This window comes from Euleptes europaea, chromosome 4 (genome assembly GCF_029931775.1).
Source record: "Euleptes europaea isolate rEulEur1 chromosome 4, rEulEur1.hap1, whole genome shotgun sequence".
Taxonomy (NCBI): Eukaryota; Metazoa; Chordata; class Lepidosauria; order Squamata; family Sphaerodactylidae; genus Euleptes; species Euleptes europaea.
Window position 1 is genome coordinate 33,512,636 of NC_079315.1, and position 21,113 is coordinate 33,533,748.

Consider the following 21,113-nt stretch of genomic DNA (forward strand, 5'->3'; position numbering starts at 1 on the left):
TTTTCTTTTTGCTGGTTCAGATTGACAAGTAATTGATTAAAAGGATTGGAATTATATAAAATATTAATTTACTAGAAATGTTATGTACTAAATGAGTGTTAGGGAGAAACAAAGGATTTACAAATTAATTAATTTACAATAGAAATAATTGTATGCTTTTTACTATACTAATCCATTTTTTAGTAGGGAGAATTAATATTTCCATTTTTTAAATTTTTTCCCCTTTTTTTCTTCTCCTTTATATGTGATATTATTAATTAAATCCTTTTCTTTTTTCTTTCTTTTTGGTTGTTATAGAAAATATAATATTTAAGTGATTAATGATTAATGAATATTAACAATGGTATTAGGATTAGAAATTTATGCAAAAGAGATTACAAGTTTATTTTAGGATTGAGGGAGTAGCAGTGGAAGTCAAATCTTTATTCTACATATGTTACTGTTAAACCTTTTGATTAATAATTTTGGAAAATAATAAAAAATTTATTAAAAGATTTTTGTTGGTAAGAGAAGGTGATCTGTCTTTCGTCAGGGTAGATTGGTGTTATTGACTGATCTGTCTTTGGCTCTAAAAGGAGTCTTAGCTCTCCCATTCTCTTGCTACCTTCTGGACTCTGGTGTACCCAGGGAGAGGAGGTATTATTTTCAGGACGTGCAAACTATTCTTGTTTTCCTAAACTGATGTCAAGAGTGTTGTTGAAGGCTTTCACGGTCAGAGTTCATTGGTTCTTGTAGGTTATCTGGGCTGTGTGACCGTGGTCTTGGTATTTTCTTTCCTGACGTTTCGCCAGCAGCTGTGGCAGGCATCTTCAGAGGAGTTACACTGAAGGACAGATCTCTCAGTGTCAAGTGTGTAGGAAGAGTAATATATAGTCAGAAAGGGGTTGGGTTTGAGCTGAATCATTGTCCTGCAAAAAGTATCAAAGGTAATGTGCTAATCATTGTCCTGTAAGTATCAATATAATGTGCTAATGAGGGTGTGGTATGTTGTATCCTGAAGTGATCTGTTAATGTGTGAAATCCAAAGCTAATCTGCATGGCTATCACTGATAGGATGGAAAATTTTTGAAAAAACATAACCTACAAACAGTGTTTAAACCCACCAAGAAAATACAACAAATGCTACGATCAGCAAAAGACAAAAGAGACCCCCTCACCTCTGCAGGAGTATATCGTATACCTTGCAGTTGTGGACAAGTTTACATCGGGACCACAAAACGCAGCATACAAACAAGGATAAAAGAACATGAAAGATACTGCAGACTTGGCCAACCTGAGAAATCAGCAGTGGCTGAACATGGACTGATACAAACAGGACACAGGGTCATATTCCAAGACTGGACAATTCTACCAACTATTTTGTCAGATTGCACAGAGAAGCCATTGAAATTCATAAACAGCACAACTTTAACAGAAAAGAAGAGAGTTTAAGAATGAATAAGGCTTGGCTTCCTGTCCTGAAAACCTCCAGACTAACAAAGACTGCAGTCCACAATAGCCATGCGGATTAGCTTTGGATTTCACACATTAACAGATCACTTCAGGATACAATGGTTCCATATTAACATACCACACCCTCATTAGCACATTATATTGATACTTACAGGACAATGATTAGCACATTACCTTTGATACTTTTTGCAGGACAATGATTCAGCTCAAACCCAACCCCTTTCTGACTATATATTACTCTTCCTACACACTTGACACTGAGAGGCACTGTCCTTCAGTGTTACTCCTCTGAAGACGCCTGCCACAGCTGCTGGCGAAACATCAGGAAAGAAGATACCAAGACCACAGTCACACAGCCCGGATAACCTACAAAAACCAATGATGTCAAGAGATGTGTAGTCCTTCAGTATATTTTGTTTAAGGAAGGAAGAGTATCTAGGGCCGTTCTGGGAACATCATTCCAGAAATGCAACTTTTTAGCATGCAACTCGAGAGCTGTACCTTCTCCAGATGTAGTTATAGCCCTTTCAGAGGATTAGCCGTCCATAAAACAGTATTTAGGATTTAGTTTTTTTCTTTGCATGTATTATCTTAATAATCCCTACACCAGGCCTGCAGTGTAGGACTGTATTGTCCTCAGATTGCACATTAGAAGATTTGATTTACAACAAAACAGCTTGTGTAAAACAGTCTTTCAGGACTGAGATTTGAATCAGAGATGTCTGGCTCACAGCTTTAGCTCTTGCAGCTACAATTTATCATATATCTGTAGGTTGGCTACTTGGGCTTCTTATGCCTTTGTCAGACACTGCAATATAAACACCTAAAATTTAGTGTTGCCAGCCTCCAGGTTGGGCCTGGAGAATTAAACTGATTTCCAGACTACAGAGACCAGTTCCCTTGGAGGAAATGGTTGCTTTGGAGGGTGGATGCTATGGCATTATGCCCCACTGAGGCCCCTTACTAAACCCTACCCTCCCTAGGCTCTGCCTCCAAATCTCCAGGTATTTCCCAACCCAGACTTGCAAACTCTACTAACATTTCATAAGCATTCCGTTTGGACAGCCTTTCAGCTGGCGTCCTAATCCAGACTAAACAGCTAGCCTGAAGGAAAAACCAGGATTGGCCATTATTGGTGAATTTTCTGCCTTTGGACAGTAGTAAAGGCCGTCTGTCACATCTGGGATAAAACAAAAACTTGCCACATGACGGGGGAAATTTTAGTGTAGCTGGTGTGGTCATGGTGCTCTGATATGTTCTGTATTTAGGCCTTGCGGAGGTGGTTGTCTCTCACTCAGGGCAATTAAAGTGGATTGTTTCTGGTTTAGAAAAACTGGCATCTGCTGTAACTGTGCCTTAAAACTAGACTGGAGTTTCTCCCCCAGAGATATAATCATGTTAATTTGTCTGTGTTTGGCTCCTGGGGCCAGACTGCCCTATTAAACCTGAGGAGAATGAAAATTAATGGAAAGTATCAATATTATTGTCTGAATTCATGAGGTATACTTACAAAATGGTAGTTCCTTACTCTGTTGCTAGGTATTCTGTCTTGGACATAAGATACTGCTAATGGTGACAGTTCGTTGCAGGGTGTAGAGCCTTGAAAATAATTAGTTGTAATTTCTCAGCCTATTTATGTAAAGCAAAATACAGGATTGTATCCAACCACTGCCAGTACAATGTGTTTTCATCACACTGCCCTTCCCCCAGCAGTCCTTACTGCCCCCCAAAATGATGTTTGGTGTTGCAAATCCCACACAAACAAAAAGCAATATTGGTTGGGGGCTGCACTGATCAAGGGGAATTGAATGAGATTACCCATCCTCCTGTTTACAGAGCTCTGCTTGTGGAAGGGGGATGGTTTTGTCTAATTCCCTTTCCTCACAGCAGCCTCTCAGTCCATGTAACTGTTTATCCACAAGGGTCCTGCAATTTCAGGCATTATCTTTCCAGGGGTCCAAAGAGGCTACAGGAGCAGGAGAGTATAAGGAAAATCGGCATCTGCTAGCATCTTCCACTGGCCTTTGATTTAACACAACCTTCAGTGTTCAGTAAAGAACTGAGCAGCTCAGTCCATGTCCCCCAAGAAGCAGGGCTGAGTTAAGACATGCTGAGGCCCTGAGCTATGTCAAGTTTAAGAGGCCCCATAGCATTACCAAAAAAGCGCATTAGTAAAATGTAATATGTATTTGTTAAAAACATTAGAGACCCTTAATAATCTGTATTATTGTAGTTTACTTAGCTTATGCATAAACCCAGCTCTGCCAAGTGGTGATTTGGACTTGTATTTCTCAAATGGTGGTTTCTCTTTCCACGCCACACAGCAAGTGACTTCTGAAACTTAGGAGATTTTCAAAAAGAGCACTTCATGGTGTGAAGGGCTGTTACCACACTAGGTATTCCCAGTGATGTATCAAGAGTTTGGAAATGTTATAAAAAACATCGCTTTAAAAGGGTTTTTGGATGCCACAACTAAAAAATGGTTGGAAGACGTCTTCACAGCTAAAGGGGCCAAACAAACTGCGAACAGTATTTTTTATAACAGTTTCAAACTCTTAATACATCGGTGGGAATACATAGAAAGTGCAAACAGTATTTTTTATAACATTCCCAAACTCTTAATACATCGCTGGGAATACCTAGTGCAGTAACAGCCAGAGTCTGCTGCTCAAAGAAAAAGTGTTTTAAAAAGCATATTACATACTTGGCCCTGTCCTTAGGTATGCCAAAAGTAGCTCCTTGGATCCTGGTGAGTGTTTAGAAAAAACTGTCAACTAATATGCATTATTGTATTAAAGTTCCTTAGAATTTCAGATTTGGGTGCAGGGAGGGAAGTGATATGCTTGAATCGCTTGCTTTTATATAAGGTATGCTAACCTAAATCGGTTCTTCATTGTTCACAGGCAAGACAATAGCATAGATTCTACTTCTTTTTTGAAGGAAGACAACAAATTGGAGGGGATGGACCCAAAGCAAGGTGAGGATTAAGGAAAGTTCAAAGTGTTGCATTCTTTAAATTAGGGAATTTGAATAACAGTAGCATGATATTATCGAGCTATAAAAATCTGTACAGTACTACATTCTAGAGCCGTGTTGGCGAACCTATGGCACGGGTGCCACTTCCGGCACGCGTAGCCCTTTCTGCCGGCACGCGTAGCCCTTTCTTCCTCCAAGCCGCTGGCCTTTCCGGCTCTGCCCCGCCCCGGATGGGGGAGGCTGTAGCCCAGGGGTGGGGAACCTCCGACATCATTGGCGGTGGCCCCCGGACTCTCCCACAGAAGCTGCCGCCATTGCCGCCGCTGGAGCGTGCGCGGCCGGCCAGGCGGGTGGGAGAGCGGGGAACAGAAGCCGAGCGCTCACACTCGGCATGGCCGGCGGCTTCTCCGGCGCCCTCTGGGCCTGTGCGGGCGGAGGGGCATGGCTGGTCGGTGGATGCGAAGGAGGCGCCCTCTGCCCCACCCTGCTCGCCTCTCACAAGCCTGCCACCGCACCCCACCGAGTGGCAAATCCAAGGCAAAACCTCCCATGCATAAATAGCCTCTTTCTTTTTCTGTCTCCCTCTGTCCTTTTCTTTCTCTCCCTTGCTCCATTTCTTTCTCCCTTTCTCTCTCTTTTTCTTTCTTTCTCTCCCTCCCTTCCTTCCCTTTCCCCCTCCCTTCCCTTCTTTCCTTCCTTCCTTCCTTCCTTCCTTCCTTCCTTCCTTCCTTCCTTCCTTCCTTCCCTCCAGCGGCTTCTCCGGCACCCTCTGGGTCTGTGCGGGCGGAGGGGCGTGCAGTCCTATTCCACCTTTGAAGTGCCCACAAGCTATCCTCCAAACACCTTTCCATTTGTCTTGATATGTAGAGAGAAAACACTAAGGAACTAGTTGCCAATCTCCAGGTACTAGCTGGAGATCTTCTATTACAGGTGATCTCCAACCAATAGAGATCAGTTCCCCTGGAAACAATTGCCACTTTGGCAATTGGACTCTATGGCACTGAAGTCCTTCCCCAAACCCCGCCCTCCTCAGGCGCCACCCCAAAACCTCCCACTCATGATGAAGAGGAACTTGGCAACCCTAGCCTCTCCCTCTGGGCCCCCTCTGGGGGTGGCATTCAGGTTAAATTGCTGCATTGGCACTCGGCGATAAATAAGTGGGTTTTTGGTTGCAGTTTGGGCACTCGGTCTCTAAAAGGTTCGCCATCACTGTTCTAGAGTGTGTGTATAGTAATGCTGGATAGTGTATTAACTTATTTGCATAATAAAACTGACTTTGAGGCATTAAGAGCTTCCAGCTACTTGTTACATGAAAACCCCAAAGTTCATTTACGAAATGGGTGGGTTGTGCTTTCATTTGGGAAGTTACCATTGTTACTATTGATGATGCCAGGTTTTCTTTTAAGTATTTGTTCCTGGAATTCTGTTTCTTGGTTGGCCTGGTGCAGTGATTCCCAAATTGAACTGTGACTTGGAATCCCTCTTGAGCCACAAGGAGATCAGGATATAAATATTTAATAAAATGAATAAACAATAATCAGCTGAACTTCAGAGTGATCCCAGCAAGTTCCACCCTATTCTCCTTTGAGAGGATGGTATAAAAATATCCTGTATAAAACAATATTATACTGATTGCAAGGAAGCATGTTCATTTACCTCCTTGTCTGCTAAGGGCAGGCATGTGTTACAGGCTGTGGAAACTGGTCGGCTCTTCTGTGTGAAACAGTGTGCTGGACTATTTGGACCACTGGTCTCATCCAGCAGGGCTCTTCCTATGTTCTTATGAACAGGGTCACGGAAGATCTTATAGATCTCCCTCATTGACAAGATGGAGGTGAAGCTAGTAGGGAAGGCTGAGGTCCTGAAGGACATCAGGATTCCCTCATTTGACGGCATCCAGCTGACGCTCGCTGACACAGTTAAAAACCTAGGGGTTGTACTGGGCCCAGCATTACTACTGGAGATGCAAGATCACATAGTTGCAAACAATGCTTTCCATCCTCATTTACCCTGGAAGATAGCTCCCTGCCTTGCCTAATCAATTTGCCATGTGGGTCCCTGGCATGGTAACTGCAAGTCTGGACTATTGTAATGCATTACACTGTAATCCACTGTACGTGGGTCTGCCATTAAAATCAACTCTCCAGTTGGTACAGAACACTGCTGCTTGGTAACTGTCCAGAGCTGGGTGGAGTATGCATACCATACCCATTCCACAGTCATTCAGTTGGTTACCAGTCAGTAACTGGGTTCAGTTTCAGAGTATTGGTTATCACGTACAAAGCCATTAATGGCCTTGGACCCACAAAACAGCAGAACCACCTCTTCCAAAATGCTCCTCCGTGAAAGCTTTGATCATTCGAGCAAAGCCTTCGTAGGGGGCCAGTTTATAAGTAGGTAAGATTGGCAACTGCCTGTACATGTGCATCTTCTGTTGTGACTTCTACCTTGTGGAATGGTCTCCATGAGGGGGTCATGAAGGCCCCCACACTTCTAAAATTCTGCAGAATGTACAAAACAGAAATGTTCAGGAGGGCATTTTCATAAATGGAATGGGAATGTAGTTTATTGCCATGTTTAGTGTATGTATCATCTTGCTTTTACCGCACCTTCTACCTTTATAATCTTCTGTTTGCATTGTTTTCTAATCCAGTTATCCTAGTTCTATTGCATTGTTTATGAGATGTCTTTTGCTGTCTGCTTGTGTGGTTTTTATATTTTGTAATCTGCCTTGATACTCAGTGAGAAAGGCATGCTACGATATGAAGTAAATAGATATGATTCCTTAGGAAAATAGGCCCAATCCTTCAAGAATGCTATGGTGAAAGTAGTTAATAGGAAGAATTGGACTACATAGAAATGGTTATCATACTGTAGCCAAGATATGCATAGAATGCTGTGGCTTTGTGAAGAATGCTTTAAATATTGCTTGTTGCACTTTCTGGAATGACCTCTGAATGGTCATGTTTCCTGCAGACTTCCTCTCTTCCTTCTGTGCTATCAGAGGGAATTGATGACTGTTGCAGGTGATTGCTTCTCTGTCCTTTTTATGACTTTATCAGCCACTGTTTCGTGATGGCTTTGGGCAATGACAGCAGTGCTAGTCAGGATGTTCGCTTTTAAAGAGCTTTTGAGACTGTGAGGGCATAAATTGTAAAACTTAGTAACTGTTCTCCTTCCGCACCTTAATTCGTGATGTTTGAGAGTAAATGTTCAAAAGCAGAAGGGGTTAGCAGAAATGAATAAAAAGTGGTTAAGACAAGAAATTAAGTGCCCAGAAATGAATTTCACAATTCTAAATTGACAGGATAAATATTAGTTATCAAAATGGAAAAAGGTAATGAGATAAAGCAGTATCAGAGACGTTTATTACAATGTAAAATTAAAGCTGCAAAAAAAAGGGGGGGAAATGGGGTAGTTCAGCTAATCAAGTATTTGTTGGGCCAGTAGGGCTGGGTGATTACTGTGTGTTCTGTGGATATTGCTGAAAAAGGTTATGGTAACTTCTTACTTCTACTGGAGAGGGATTAATGGTTTTCTTGAAAAAATAGATTTGTCTCATTTCCCCCAGGCCAGTGCCCTTTTCAGTTGGATCAGTTGGCCTTTGGCAAAAAGAGATGAGTGCGGCTGAACATAACTTTTGAACTTTGAACCGGGCTTATTCAGAGAAAACACTTTCTCTGTAGGGAGTCTTTTTACTAGAACAATGCATTAAGTAAATATGGACTAGTGCCCTGTAGCAAGGCAAAAGAATTTCCATTCCTTAATCCTGTTGCTTCCTATTTCTTTTGATGTTTTACACACTTTATTTCTGGCAAGTTAAAAGCACTCAGATGGTGTTTGGAGTTCATGGCTGACTTTCTGTGGGTGGTGTGTAGCGGAGAGTAAAAACCATACTTTGCAGATTAAAATTGTATATTCTTTTTGACAACTGCTTTTCTCCAGACTGATTGAAAGCTAATATTTTGCATAGATGTCTAATATGAACTTAAAAAAACACACAGTAGTGTATAGCTATAAGAAATGAGAAACTGGGTATAGTGCTTTGATTTTTCTAGTTGGGATATTTGCCTAATAAATGAATTTAATATAGTTTTGCTCCTTACCTTACCTGTGGTGTGCATTTTACAATGATAGCATTTAGTTGATCATTTGATTTGGTTCTACTGAATTTGTGGCATATTTAATAAATGTCTAAGAGCTTAATTTATTACAGGAATTAAGCACATTATTGGTGGTTAGGTTTACATGGATCCTGGCCACAGTCTTGGTTTTACTTGACCTGGGCATACTAGCAAAGTTGTGTTTGTGGATTTTTTGGTATTGTGAAAGTACTGATTTTGTTGTAAAAACACGTTTGTAGACTGTAATGGCCTATTTGCATATGTTTATAGAATTTAACACACGGCTGTCCTTGCGGAAAAGTTTACTATCTAGTTCCTTTTTGAAAGGCTACCTCCTACTTTGCAGGGGAAGTGCATTTATTATACATTTCTCTTAGTGTTCAGTATTGATTTTTCTTGCCCTTCCAGATACTAGTTATATCATAAAAAGTCAAGGAAAATATGTTTTTCTAAAGATTTTCTTCTTTGCTCATAAACACAGGAACCAAGTGCACACAAACAAAGTTAAGGCTTTTCTTTCTAAAAAAAGATTTAAGGCCAGGGTAGAATTTTTAAAGCCTTTCCCCCCTTTCCTCCCTACTTCTGATTTAAGGGAAGAGGGAAAGCTGACTTCTGGCAGCAATCTTGCTTGAACTCCTTTTGGAACCAGCACAGATTAATTTCAGTAGTATGTATTCTGCTGCTCAGCCTTTGTGGAGAACTTGTGGAGAATGGAAAGTATCCAGTATAAAGATCAAGCAAAGAATATTGCCTTTTATGTGTATGGAGAAGTTTTTACTTCTTTCCATTTTCCAAAAGAAGCCCTCAAACCCATGTAGCCAATCTTGTGATGCAGTGTGCTGTTATTGCCAAGGGCACTGAAATATTTAAGAGAACAGCAACACACTTCTAGAATCTTTGTTTTCAGAAACTTTCATGATGAGCAGAGACCAGCACACGATGGAAATGGATTTCTAGCCCTCAATGGGCATTCTCATTAGAAAAGCCAAGAATGATGAATACTCCTCTCAGAACTTCTTGCAGAAGTGAAATGCTATCTATTAGTAAGTTGAGGAAAGCCCTGCAATAGCAACAATTTGATCCCAGCATTATTGTGGCTGGCAGTCCAAGCACAGATACATGTGTGTGTTGTTAGGTGGTATTGCAGTAGCTTGAGAAACTTGCATGGTAGCATAAATGTTCAGGATGCTGGTGCCAGTTAATTACTGGTGGGAGGCCATTTTGGAAAATATGCGCAAGATAAGCCCAAAGCATGAGAGTTTGTCATCAAGTTGTCGTTCTTTCCATGTCACTTTTCCGCTGTTGTGTGTCTCTTGGTTCCTACTGTGTGTTGGTCTGTTTCACTTTGTGTTATCATCTGTTTGTGATCTCTCCATCCAGCAACATTCTCTGTGCACCTTGTGAGGAGTTTCACACAGCACTTGGTTTGCAAGCTTGTGTGTTTACAGCGCACAAAGGCTGTAGTGTAACAACACATTCCGCCCCATATCGCTCTTCTGTAGCACAGCTTTGTATCGTTAGGGAACAGGCAATGGTGCATGTGTGTGTGTGTGGAGGGGTGATGTTTACAATTGAACTCATCAGAAATACACAAAGGACTTCTTTAATTCTTCATTGGCAGCTTCTTGGAAGACAATTTTGAAAGGCAGGATAAAAATGATTTAAAGAAATTGTCTATACCCCTCAATGGCACCGTCTAACAGTAACACAGGTGGTTTTATGCCTTGTTTTTATATTAATACTTTTTACGTCTGTTTTTATGATTTAATTTGTTAACTTTGTGAGCAGCCTCAAGCAGTTCTTTGGAGAGGCAGCACATACATTTTAAAAAGGAAGAGCAAGGGCTAAACAAATATACAGTACAATTCCTGGGATGGTAAAACATCACTGGTTTTTTGGGGGTGTGTGTGCAAAGGAATGATTCTGCTTCCCGAAAAATCCCTTCAGGTTACTGAGCTTGCTTTTCCAGAATGCACAGAAATTAGCAAAGCAGTAATACAAATGAAGAAAGAAACAGCCATTGTTTTCCTTGTTTTTGTATTGGTTAAGGCTAGTGGGGGGCAAATGGAATTACCCCAAGGTTTCCAAGCCACCAATTAGCCAGCAATGACGTAAGAGGCTCAAATGTTCCTTGCTGCTTGGATGAGTGGGTCACTCTATATGTAATGCTAAACCATGGTGTGAAACTAATTTGCAGGGCAAGCACAAAGCATAGTTTCCACGTTTAGTTGTAACAGGAGACAAAGTTTTGTGCTAAAATAGGAAGTAACTTATTGAATCAGAACATTCAGGGGGAGTGCTAGACCATAAAGCTCCTTCCCGTGGTTTGCATTACATGCAAACAAACCCATAATGTGAACCAACATCCACTTTATAACTGAAACTTTACTGGAACTGAAATTATCCGGTGGTCAGGATCTGCTATTCAGAGGCAGTTTTATATTGGTTTCCAGTATATCAGTGACTTTGGTGCTGATGAGCAATAGTAGCAGATCAATATTGCTTCCAGCCTTGGAGATTTGAAAGCAGAAGCTGGAGGAAAAAAACCTGCTAATTCTGTAAAAGCACTCCAGTGAGAGAAAATATTTTGGACCGAAAGGTAAAAGGCTAATTAAAAAACCGACACCGTAAGAAAGAAAATGACTTAGTAAAGTATTGATAAAGCACATAATTATTTCTAGGTGTTATGGTCTAGTGCTATCATTTTATTATCATTAATGGAATATAGGAGCTTGCAAATGAATGTACTGTTTCTTTACGCATTTCTTCTCGGTCAGACTGAAAAGCTATCTGTAGTTTAAGCCACCCATCAATGTAAAACTGCAGAGTTTTCAGTAATAATTGTGGCAGGCATCAGTGACAATTGTTTGATAGCCAAAACAGATATAAACAGGCAAATGTAAATGTTTAGGCGAACATTCTTGAAAGTGGTGAGCCAAGGACATAGTGGGACTGCTTGTCTGCATTTTGTAGAAGAGTGTAAATTGGTGGCCTCCTGCAGTGTGCATTTTATCTGTTTTTGCCAGACTGCGTGGAAACAGTTGACAAGGTTTTCTCCTTATCCCTTAAAAAACATTGCATATAAAAAATTGCCCAAAGAGCAACATATTGATCTTTAGCATAATAGGCTTTATGTCCTATAAGGTAGACCAGTGGATAAGCAGTTTTGTATCCGCATTTCAATATAAATAATGAATTCAAAATTTTGTCTAGACTGGAATGTTAACTGCAGTACGTGGCCCAGCAAATATTTATTTATTTGAAATATTTGTATCCCACACTCTCAACTCAAGGTGGCCTGCAACCTGAAACATTAAAACAATAACACAGTTTGTTATAAAATAATAAAAACAACTAGGTAGATAAACACAAAAGAATAGCATTCCGGAAAATTACAGCATTTTATCACAAAAGACCAGAGCAGTAAAACCAAAAGCAACATACCAAGGAGAAAATGTTTTGAGCTATGGGGATTAGATTTATACTGGCCAGGACAGTGGTTGCAACAAAAGATGGACTACAGAATGGAACAGATTCATCATACACAAATAATGCTCATTGGTAACTTCAAAAATATGTTGAAGGGTCTAAGTCAGCAGAAACCACTCCAGAAAAGTTCCCAGTGCCATGGTAGAAAGCTCACTTAACAGCTTACAGTGCAATCATAAAGAGGGTTACTCCAGTCTAAGCCCATTCATTTCAATAAATACATATATGGATAGATTTCAGAATTTTCTGCAAAACTAGGGCTTTTCTTAGGTTTGTAGAAAGATGTCTTTTCTGGCCATGGCCCCCGTTTCTGGATTTAAGTATCCAGAGATGAGGTCACATTGAGAAGTAGGTATTTTGATTATGATCATCATCACATTTTAAAAACAAGATTTTGGGGGTATAAGCTTTGGCGAGTCAAAGCTCTCTCCATCAGATACTGATGATGAAGAAGAAGAGTTGGTTTTGATATGCCAACTTTCTCTACCACTTAAGGGAGAATCAAACCGGCTTACAATCACCTTCCCCTCCCCACAACAGACACCCTGTGAGGTAGGGTGGGGCTGATACAGTGTGACTAGCCCAAGGTCACCCAGCTGGCTTCGTGTGTAAGGTAAGGTAAAGGTCCCCTGTGCAAGCACCGGGTCATTCCTGACCCATGGGGTGACGTCACATCCCGACGTTTCCTAGGCAGACTTTGTTTACGGGGTGGTTTGCCAGTGCCTTCCCCAGTCATCTCCCCTTTACCCCCAGCAAGCTGGGTACTCATTTTACCGACCTCGGAAGGATGGAAGGCTGAGTCAACCTTGAGCCGGCTACCTGAAACCGACGTCCGTCGGGATCGAACTCAGGTCGTGAGCAGAGCTTTTGACTGCAGTACTGCAGCTTAACACTCTGCGCCACGGGGCTCCTGGCTTCGTGTGTAGGAGTGGGGAAACCAACCCATTCACCAGATTAGCATCCATCGCTCATGTGGAGGAGTGGGGAATCAAACCCGGTTCTCCAGATTAAAGTCCACCACTCCAAACCACTGCTCTTAACCACTACACCACAATGATGAAGAGAGCCTCCACAGTATCTGACAAAGGGAGCTTTGACTCTCCAAAGCTTTTACCCCCAAAATCTTGTTGGTCTCTACGATGCTAGTAGACTCACATCTAGGTGTTCTATTGCAGACCAACACAACTGCCCTCTGAAATTGTTTTACTTCTTCTGTGTTTTAAATCCTGAGAGTTTTTGAATTTGTAACTCTTTGCAACTTGGTTGCTGAGTTGTTTGTAGCCTTGAATCCAAGGAGGTAACGCGGAGTAGAAATGCTTAAATAAATTTAACTAAAGAGCCATTGTAGTTTAACTCTGGGGGGGGGGCTGTGGGTCAGATGCCGCCCACCAAGGGCTTTTGTCCAGCCTGCAGAGCCGAGGCAGCCAGCCGAGGCAGCCCTCCCCCATCTGGGCTTTGCCGGGCCACAGCGCCACACGAGCCCAGCCAGCAACCCTCCCCCATCCCTCTTTCTCCCTCTCTTTCATCCTCTTTTTCTTTCCTCTCACATTCTCTTTCTCCCTTTCTTTCTCTTTATCCCTCTTTTGTTCACTCTCTCCTCCCTCTTTCTCTCCCTCTCCCTCTTTTTCTTTCTCTTCCTCTGTATTTCTCTTTCTCTCCCTTTCTCTCTCTCTTTCTTTCTTTCTTTCTGTTTCTCTATTTCTGTCTCACTCTTTCTCTTTCTTTTTTCCATCTTTCTCTTTCTGCCCTGGGGGAGGGCTGTGGACTCACCAGCCAAGGCAGCCACCCCCACCCTAGTTTAAAGTTTAAAAAACAAATTAATGCCAGGGACTAGAGATACAAACTTTATAGAAGACACAGGCAAAGCCAATTAATGATATTATTTTTTACTTTAAATACAACATGCTTAAAACAATAGCACTGTTTATTTAACAATTGTCTTTTTAACTATTGTTTATTTAACAATAGTTAAATAAAAGAAAATAGTGTAAGAGTGCTATTGTTTTAAGCATGTTTGTATTTTAAGTAAACAACAATATAATTACTTGGCTTTGCCTGTGTCTTCTATAAAGTTTATATCTCTGGTACCTGGATTTAAATGTTATCGTACAAATGGCCCGGCCCAACTAAGTGACATTAAGTCATATCCGGCCCTTTTAACAAATGAATTCGACACCCATGGTTTAACTGTTATACTAAGACTGGGGCTATTCAGGTTAAAATCCCCAATTTAACCATCCTGCTTACTAGGTGGAATGAAGTTTCTCCAGTCTAAGGTGTCTTACTCCTACTTAAGTGGCTGTTCCCTTGGAAGAAAATCCACTTAAGTTGGAGGAAGGCTCGTTAAACAAGGGGATGACTACAGGTTTTGGTTAGTAGGCTAGTAGATCAAAATTCAGTGTCTTACACAGTCATTCAAAGGATACACAGGATTGTTGTGAAGATGAAATGGAAGACAGGAAATCCATGTTTTCATGCTGAGTTCCTTGGTAGCAAGATGGGATAAAAATGTGATAATTTTTTCTATTTTGTTGCATTAAATGGTTTTGCTATTCATCTGAGTGATAAACAGTGTTCATGGAGGACTTCCAAAGGTAAAAGGCATCACACATCTATAGTAACTGAGGCCAAGAAGTTACAGCAGTAGTTTTTTTATTACTACCAAATTAGAATGCCAAATATTTGACTAGTTTCCTTTTATTATTACAATATTATATTAAAACATTCCAAAATCTGTGCTTTTAATTGAACAAAATGACTTTTCTAATTGTGCTTGAGATAATGTAAAGTTAAATACTTCATTAAAAATCTCTGTAATACATGTATTGGTACACTCACAACTGTAACCTATTTTTTACAGTATATAAAGTAATATTAGGAGTATTTTTAAACTACACTTTAGGAATTAAATTCACTTTAAAAATAATAAACAGTAGTCAATCCCAAAGGCTCTCCACATCAGCTTTCATTTTGTAATGCAGACGCGTCCTTGTGATATAAAACCTTATGACATTTTAATTAGGAAAATAGATCATGCAATTCCATATGATGGAATAAATTTTTCCAGCACTGCAGCTTTGGTCTACTGCATGTTCTTCTAAATTGGAATAAAAATGCATTAAAACTTGTCTAAATTAGATCAGTTTTAAAGTTGGGGAAGGGCAGGAAAGGAAGAAACGGTTGTTTTTAATTTATAGATTACCTTTCCTATACTCTAAATCTGTGCAAAGGAATATTTTTATGCTGAGGCAATATTGTGCACATTGAAAAGCCATTCTTTTTGTTAGGCTTTTGAATTTCTCCATTTGTTTTATTAATTTTGTGTTGCAGGCAAAGGAGAAGATAGTGATGTCCTCAGCATCAATGCAGATGCCTATGACAGTGATATCGAAGGCCCATGCAACGAAGAAGAGAATCCCAATGTGCCAGAAAAGACTGTCAAAAGTGGAGATGGTCAGATAGATGACCTTCAGAAGGACATTGAGAAAAGTGTGAATGAGATCCTGGGGCTTGCAGAATCCTCCCCAAAGGAAACAAAGGCAGCAGCACTAGCAGTTCCTCCAGCAGATGATGTTCACCCATCAGCACAGCAGCTGGAGCTCCTGGAGCTCGAGATGCGAGCCAGGGCTATTAAGGCCCTCATGAAAGCTGGAGATGTAAAAAAATAGCCTCTGGGCAATTTCATTTGCAAGATGTCCATATTTATTTTGATGGGTGTGATGTCAGCTCCCTTCAGTGAGAAAATGTATTTGGACTGGATTTGACATTTCTTGTTGAAATACTTTGTGTATCCTAACCCTTGGCTGAAATAGTTGGTGGCACTTTGTCACTGCCATCAGTAAACTTCCTCTGTGACTTGCTTACATTGTCTGGTTTGACACTGTTTGACTCTGTTGGTTACTTTTTCTTTGTGCTAGCTTATTTCTTGACGTGAATTGTGAAACAATAATGACAACGTGCATCTCTGGCTAAACCTTGGTGCCTTATGGAAGAATTTCAAGAGTGGTGTGGGGTGTTCACCATGCTAGCTCCAGCCTTTTGCTTTTGAAACCATTGGGCAACTTGGGCTAGGAGTTCAAGTGTAGGGAGAAGGGGGTGGAAACACTACCTATCAGAAGGGGAGAGGTACAGGGCATGTGAATTGAGAAATAACTCCAGGGTCCTTCACAGCGCAAGAGCAGACTCTGGAGCTAAGTCATTCCATTGGTGCAGTGTCTGAGCAATTTGGAAATACTGTATATTGCCTCTAACTTAGATAGCCCTACATAAAGGGCTAAGATGGGGACATTGGCTCTCAGTGGTTGGACCCCCCAAAACGGTTTGATCCCTGGTTAATACTTGACCTTGTCTCATATGACCCCATCTATGTGCTATCATAATCTGGGTAGTTTGCACTTAAACTTGTTTCTGGTCTTCCCTAGTTAGCAAATTCAGTGTTGATGTGACTTGAATCAATACCTGTGAAGCTGCCCTGTATTGAGTCAGACCATTGGTCCATCAAGTCAGTATTGTCTACTCTGACTGGCAATGGCGGAGGACTTTCGCACATGATATTTTAAAAGATTGATTGAGATTTTAAGTACAGACCAGAGGAGGTGCATCAAAAGGTTTGCAGGGTTTGCTCCCTGGCTTCCCTTACAGAGTATTTTTGAGCATAGCACCGTGTGGGCAGTGTGCTACTTGGACCATATGTGCTCACTCATCTTGAGTTCTGGTGGGTCGTTGCTGATTGAATGGCAGCTGCTCATTTTAAGTTGTATACCTTTGTCGTCCTGGCTCTTTTAATTGGAGGCAGAGGTAACAGAACTGATAAGGCTGCATGTGGGTTGAAAACAGAAATGAAGGAAGAGTGGAACTGGAATTGCAATGACAGAGTTTGGGGACCATCAGCTGAGTGATGGAGACAACTGGAATGAGTGAGACAAATAGCCATGAGGGGACAATTAATGGGGGTGGGGGAGAAATATGGGAGGGAATTCTCTTTTGTGGTTTTAAAGCTTTGGTTGTCTGGTACTGTGGATCTCAGACTCCATCTTTGCACTAGGTTTCTGGCCTTGGCCAAATAACTTCTCTGTCTAGTCCGCCTCAGCGTTTTTTCCAACAGTGACCAGCCAGATACATTTTTACTATAGTCAAAATCAATTAACAATTCATATCACAGCATTGGTCTTGTATGCCAATAGAGTGTGTATTAACTTTATCATTAAAAAAACAAATGTATTTGGGGGGTGTCAGCTGTCTCAAAAGGAGATCTGCACTAATGGTGATGCTTTATGCTCTCCTGTATTTTCTTACTTCAAGGAGCCCTTCATCTTCTCAATGCCAGATCCCTGCGTTGCTGTGTATTTTTCTTTGAAAGTTGCTCTGGAAGCATTGTGCGGTCAGTTTGGCCCCATCTCAAGTGAATGCAGGAAAGTTCAACACTGCACCCAAACATTACTGGAGAGTCTTAGTGACTCCAAGAATTGTGAAAATGTACCACACAGCCCAATCTTTATCATGATTACTTGAAAGTAAGCCCTGTATGTTGAATGGGTCTTGCTCTCAAGTAAGTACTTGACAACACTATAGTGACATTATGTTGATGTAGCAGTTAAATTAAACCTTTGCATATTGATACTTTTTTTTTTATCTTACTTCCAAGAAGGCTGGGGGAAGAGCACAATGTACATTGGAGTAATCACAGATGCCATCTTTATATATACTATACCTGCGCAACCAACAAGCCTTAATAACATTTCAAAATATTCACATTATAGTAATTACCTAATTCTTCTTTGAGCTTCCACAGATGAGGCTATCAAAAGAACAGCAGGAAGCAACCAGACAACCCTGAATCCCATTCAGCTGAAAATCTTCTTGAAAAGGAACATTTTGTATTCAATTTTTAATGTGTAATTTGTATTAGGTTTTGATTCCTAATCAGCTATTTGTACTAGATTTTGATTCCTAATCAGATACTTTGAGAGCCAGTTTTTGACTGAAAAACACAATACAAATAAATAAAATTTGACAACAAACTGCTTTTCCTAAAATTCTAAAAATCAATCATAAGGCTTTGGTAAACTCAACACTGGGTAAACCTCTGTGGGGGAAAGAATTCCATAAGGCTCTGTCTCTGCTGTGCTCATTCACTGAACTTCAGTAAGTGGGAGCTTATAGAGCAGGGCCTCTGATAATGATCTTAACTGGTCGGCAGACTTCTGATGGTGAGACAGTCTTTCAATTACCCTGGTCCAAGAATATGTTGGGCTTTATAGGTAAGGATGGAAGCACACAGAGAACCAGAAATCCAATTCCCCCAGCTTCTTCCCTTTTTGCTTGCCCCCCCAACTTCCCCATACTTACTTTTCTCACCTTCCTGTTTCTCCCTTCTGTTGCTGTTCCCTCCCACACATCTCAAGTCTCCATTTCCAGCTCTGGAAAGGACATGTAGGGAAAGTGTATCTGCTTGCACTTTCTGCTGACAGATCACTGGATACAATCTGGTCTCTACCATTGTTCTCTGGAGGTCAGAGTTCGCACATGGGGGTTAACTGGCCTCAACACTGGAACTACGAGTTTGGGGTAAACATTACAGAGGAAATATTCGCCTTCATGTGGAGCCTTGGTCTAAAAGTGCCCTCAAGCCCTTACAGAAGAGTGCAACCTGACCCAGAACAGGAAGACCACACCACTATGTTAGACTTATGAACCATCAGCTTCTCAGATTTATCTGGATTAAGCTTCAGTGATTGAGATCATTGTTAAATTGTGGTCCTCAGCTGCAATCAATAATATGGGTGTAAAAATGAACAATAGCATAAACTGTAGACTAGATAAATAAATCTGGGAACACACAAACGTCTGAGGGACAGCTTTTGGTGACCAACAAGAGGCATCCAAGACTCCCCAATAGTTTCTCCCCTAAACCACAGCAGTTGGGGATATTTACTAGACTTCACTTGCAAAGAAGAATGGGGCGAACCAATTAGATGTTACTGAGACTTCTGCCTAGTTAAGTTTCTCTAGTATTCCTTTTGTTCTTGGCTGCTTTGGGAGCTAGGGATTTCTGCAAAATTGGCAATAGATACGTGGAGGAGGAACCAGGTAATAAGGAAAGACAAATGACGAGAAGGCCTCGGACTGTTAGTGATTCATGAGACATTAAAAAACTCACATTTTGGGCTGGATCAAGTTTTACTCTTGCCACATGTACACAATGCCTTTAGATTTGTGTTTAAAACAAACAAAAACTTGTGTATAAGTGCTGAATACCTTTTCCAGGCAGAATCACACATTTAACCAGTAAAGATGTACTGTCCAAATACATGGCTGCTTGTTAACATGAATGCAGAAGTTGAACTATTTGCAGGTAACAAATAGGGAGGGGAGGAACTGTGGTATCTTAAAAGCCATTGAAATCAACACACAAATATATCATTAAAACAATTTAAAACCAGAGCTTAAAACAGACACAAAAGGGGGGAAAAGTTAAAATACTGAGGAGGAAAGGGGGATCACTGAGGGAACACCAAGCCTTTCATGCAAAAGGTCCTGGAATTTCCAGTGTAAAAAGGATCAGGTGCTGTGGTGATGTGAAAGATGCTGAACCTGAGACTTTGGAGAACCACTGCCAGTCAGAGTAGACAATACTGATCTTGATAGACCAATTGTCTGACTCAGTATAAGGGAGCTTCACAAGGGTGACTTACCCTGTCTTCCATCCACAAAATTGCCCCTACAAATAGTCCTCAAGCAATGCTCCCCAAGCTAACCTTCAGGTGTGGAGGAAGGATTGAAAATGGCTTGAGTTTCTGCAGTGGAAAATTGGTGGAGGGTGGGAAGGTAGGACAACACCACAAGTCCGCCTTCTGGTTCTCCTTTTGCTTTGTTATGAGGTAAACATTTATTTCATACCATGTCATTTTTGTCCTTACAATATGTTCTTTGCCTGCTAGTTTGCTAATATTCTGCCATATTAGCTGAGGTGTTTTGGCTCTTTAATTTGAATGATTATAATGCTCTGTAATCTGTTTTGATAGCTTTTTGTTTGAGTTTTGTAATGTATGTCTAGGTACAAGTATGTGGATCCCCCCAATTTTTTAATCTCTAGTATTTATGTCCTGCCCTATCTCCTTAGGCTCAAGACAGTTAACAAACCAACAATAAGTTGCAAATACATTAAACATTTTTCATAGTAGTAGTATTAACAGTATTTTTACTCTGCCTTTCTGCCCTGATAGGGCCCATCAAGGAGGCTAACAAAACATACAAATTAAAATCTCATCTTAAAAGCCACTGAAACCAACATACAAATATATCATTAAAACTGATATGGCAAGATTTCAGGAGCTGGATTTCAAACACAAAGACCCCAAAGCCAGTTTTCCGGAAGAACAGGTTTTTTATTTCAAATAGCTGTTTGGGTCTCCAAACTTTGTCCTCAGAGGCTTTTCAAAATGGAGTTTGGAGCACCGGACAAAAGTGGGTTTAGACTTTTATAACCTTTGGTCAGCTCATTATACATATTCTAAAATACGTCACTTATACATTATACTGATCATTGGTTTACAACTTCTCTGCTAACTCATTGGTTGATTAATACGTAATTCATTTGTTAATTGGCTTACCCATACAGATATTTCATTGTAAATCATAAAGCAGCAATAACATGATTGGTCAGATTAACTGTGTATAGAGTCCATTGTATTAACACCTGGCATCTTATCTATCTGTTCTCCCTAACAGTTCTCAGACATCTTGTCTGCTTTGAGTAACTTTTCTGTTTTTCAACCTTGGGCTGACTTGAATAACAACTTCTTCTTTTCCTTGCCTTCTTTGTTTGTTCATGAACTAAATATATTTCCCTGGCCCCCTCCTTTGGAGTTAGTGTTAGGGGCCTGCTGATTTTCTAAAAGCCTACCACCTCAAAACAATTTAAAAACAGAGCTTAAAACAAATATGAAAGGGGGAAAAAGTTAAAATATTGAGGAGGAAGAAGGGATCACTGAGAGAACACCAAGCCAAAAAAAAAAAAAAAGTCTTCACCCACTGGTGGAAGACAGCAATAGTCCACTGATGAGATAAAAA

At 40.7% G+C, this 21,113-nt stretch overlaps 1 protein-coding gene across 1 annotated transcript in view; it reads left to right on the forward strand.

The window, feature by feature from the left end:
• CAAP1 (caspase activity and apoptosis inhibitor 1) overlaps nucleotides 1-16,080 on the forward strand; it is a 36,630-nt gene extending 20,550 nt beyond the window's left edge. Inside the window, exons 5-6 of the mRNA XM_056848155.1 lie at nucleotides 4,356-4,429; nucleotides 15,372-16,080. Coding sequence (XP_056704133.1) covers nucleotides 4,356-4,429; nucleotides 15,372-15,709 — 412 coding nt within the window. The 3' untranslated portion in view covers nucleotides 15,710-16,080. The remainder of the gene's footprint in view (nucleotides 1-4,355; nucleotides 4,430-15,371) is intronic.
• The last annotated feature ends 5,033 nt before the right edge of the window (nucleotides 16,081-21,113 follow it).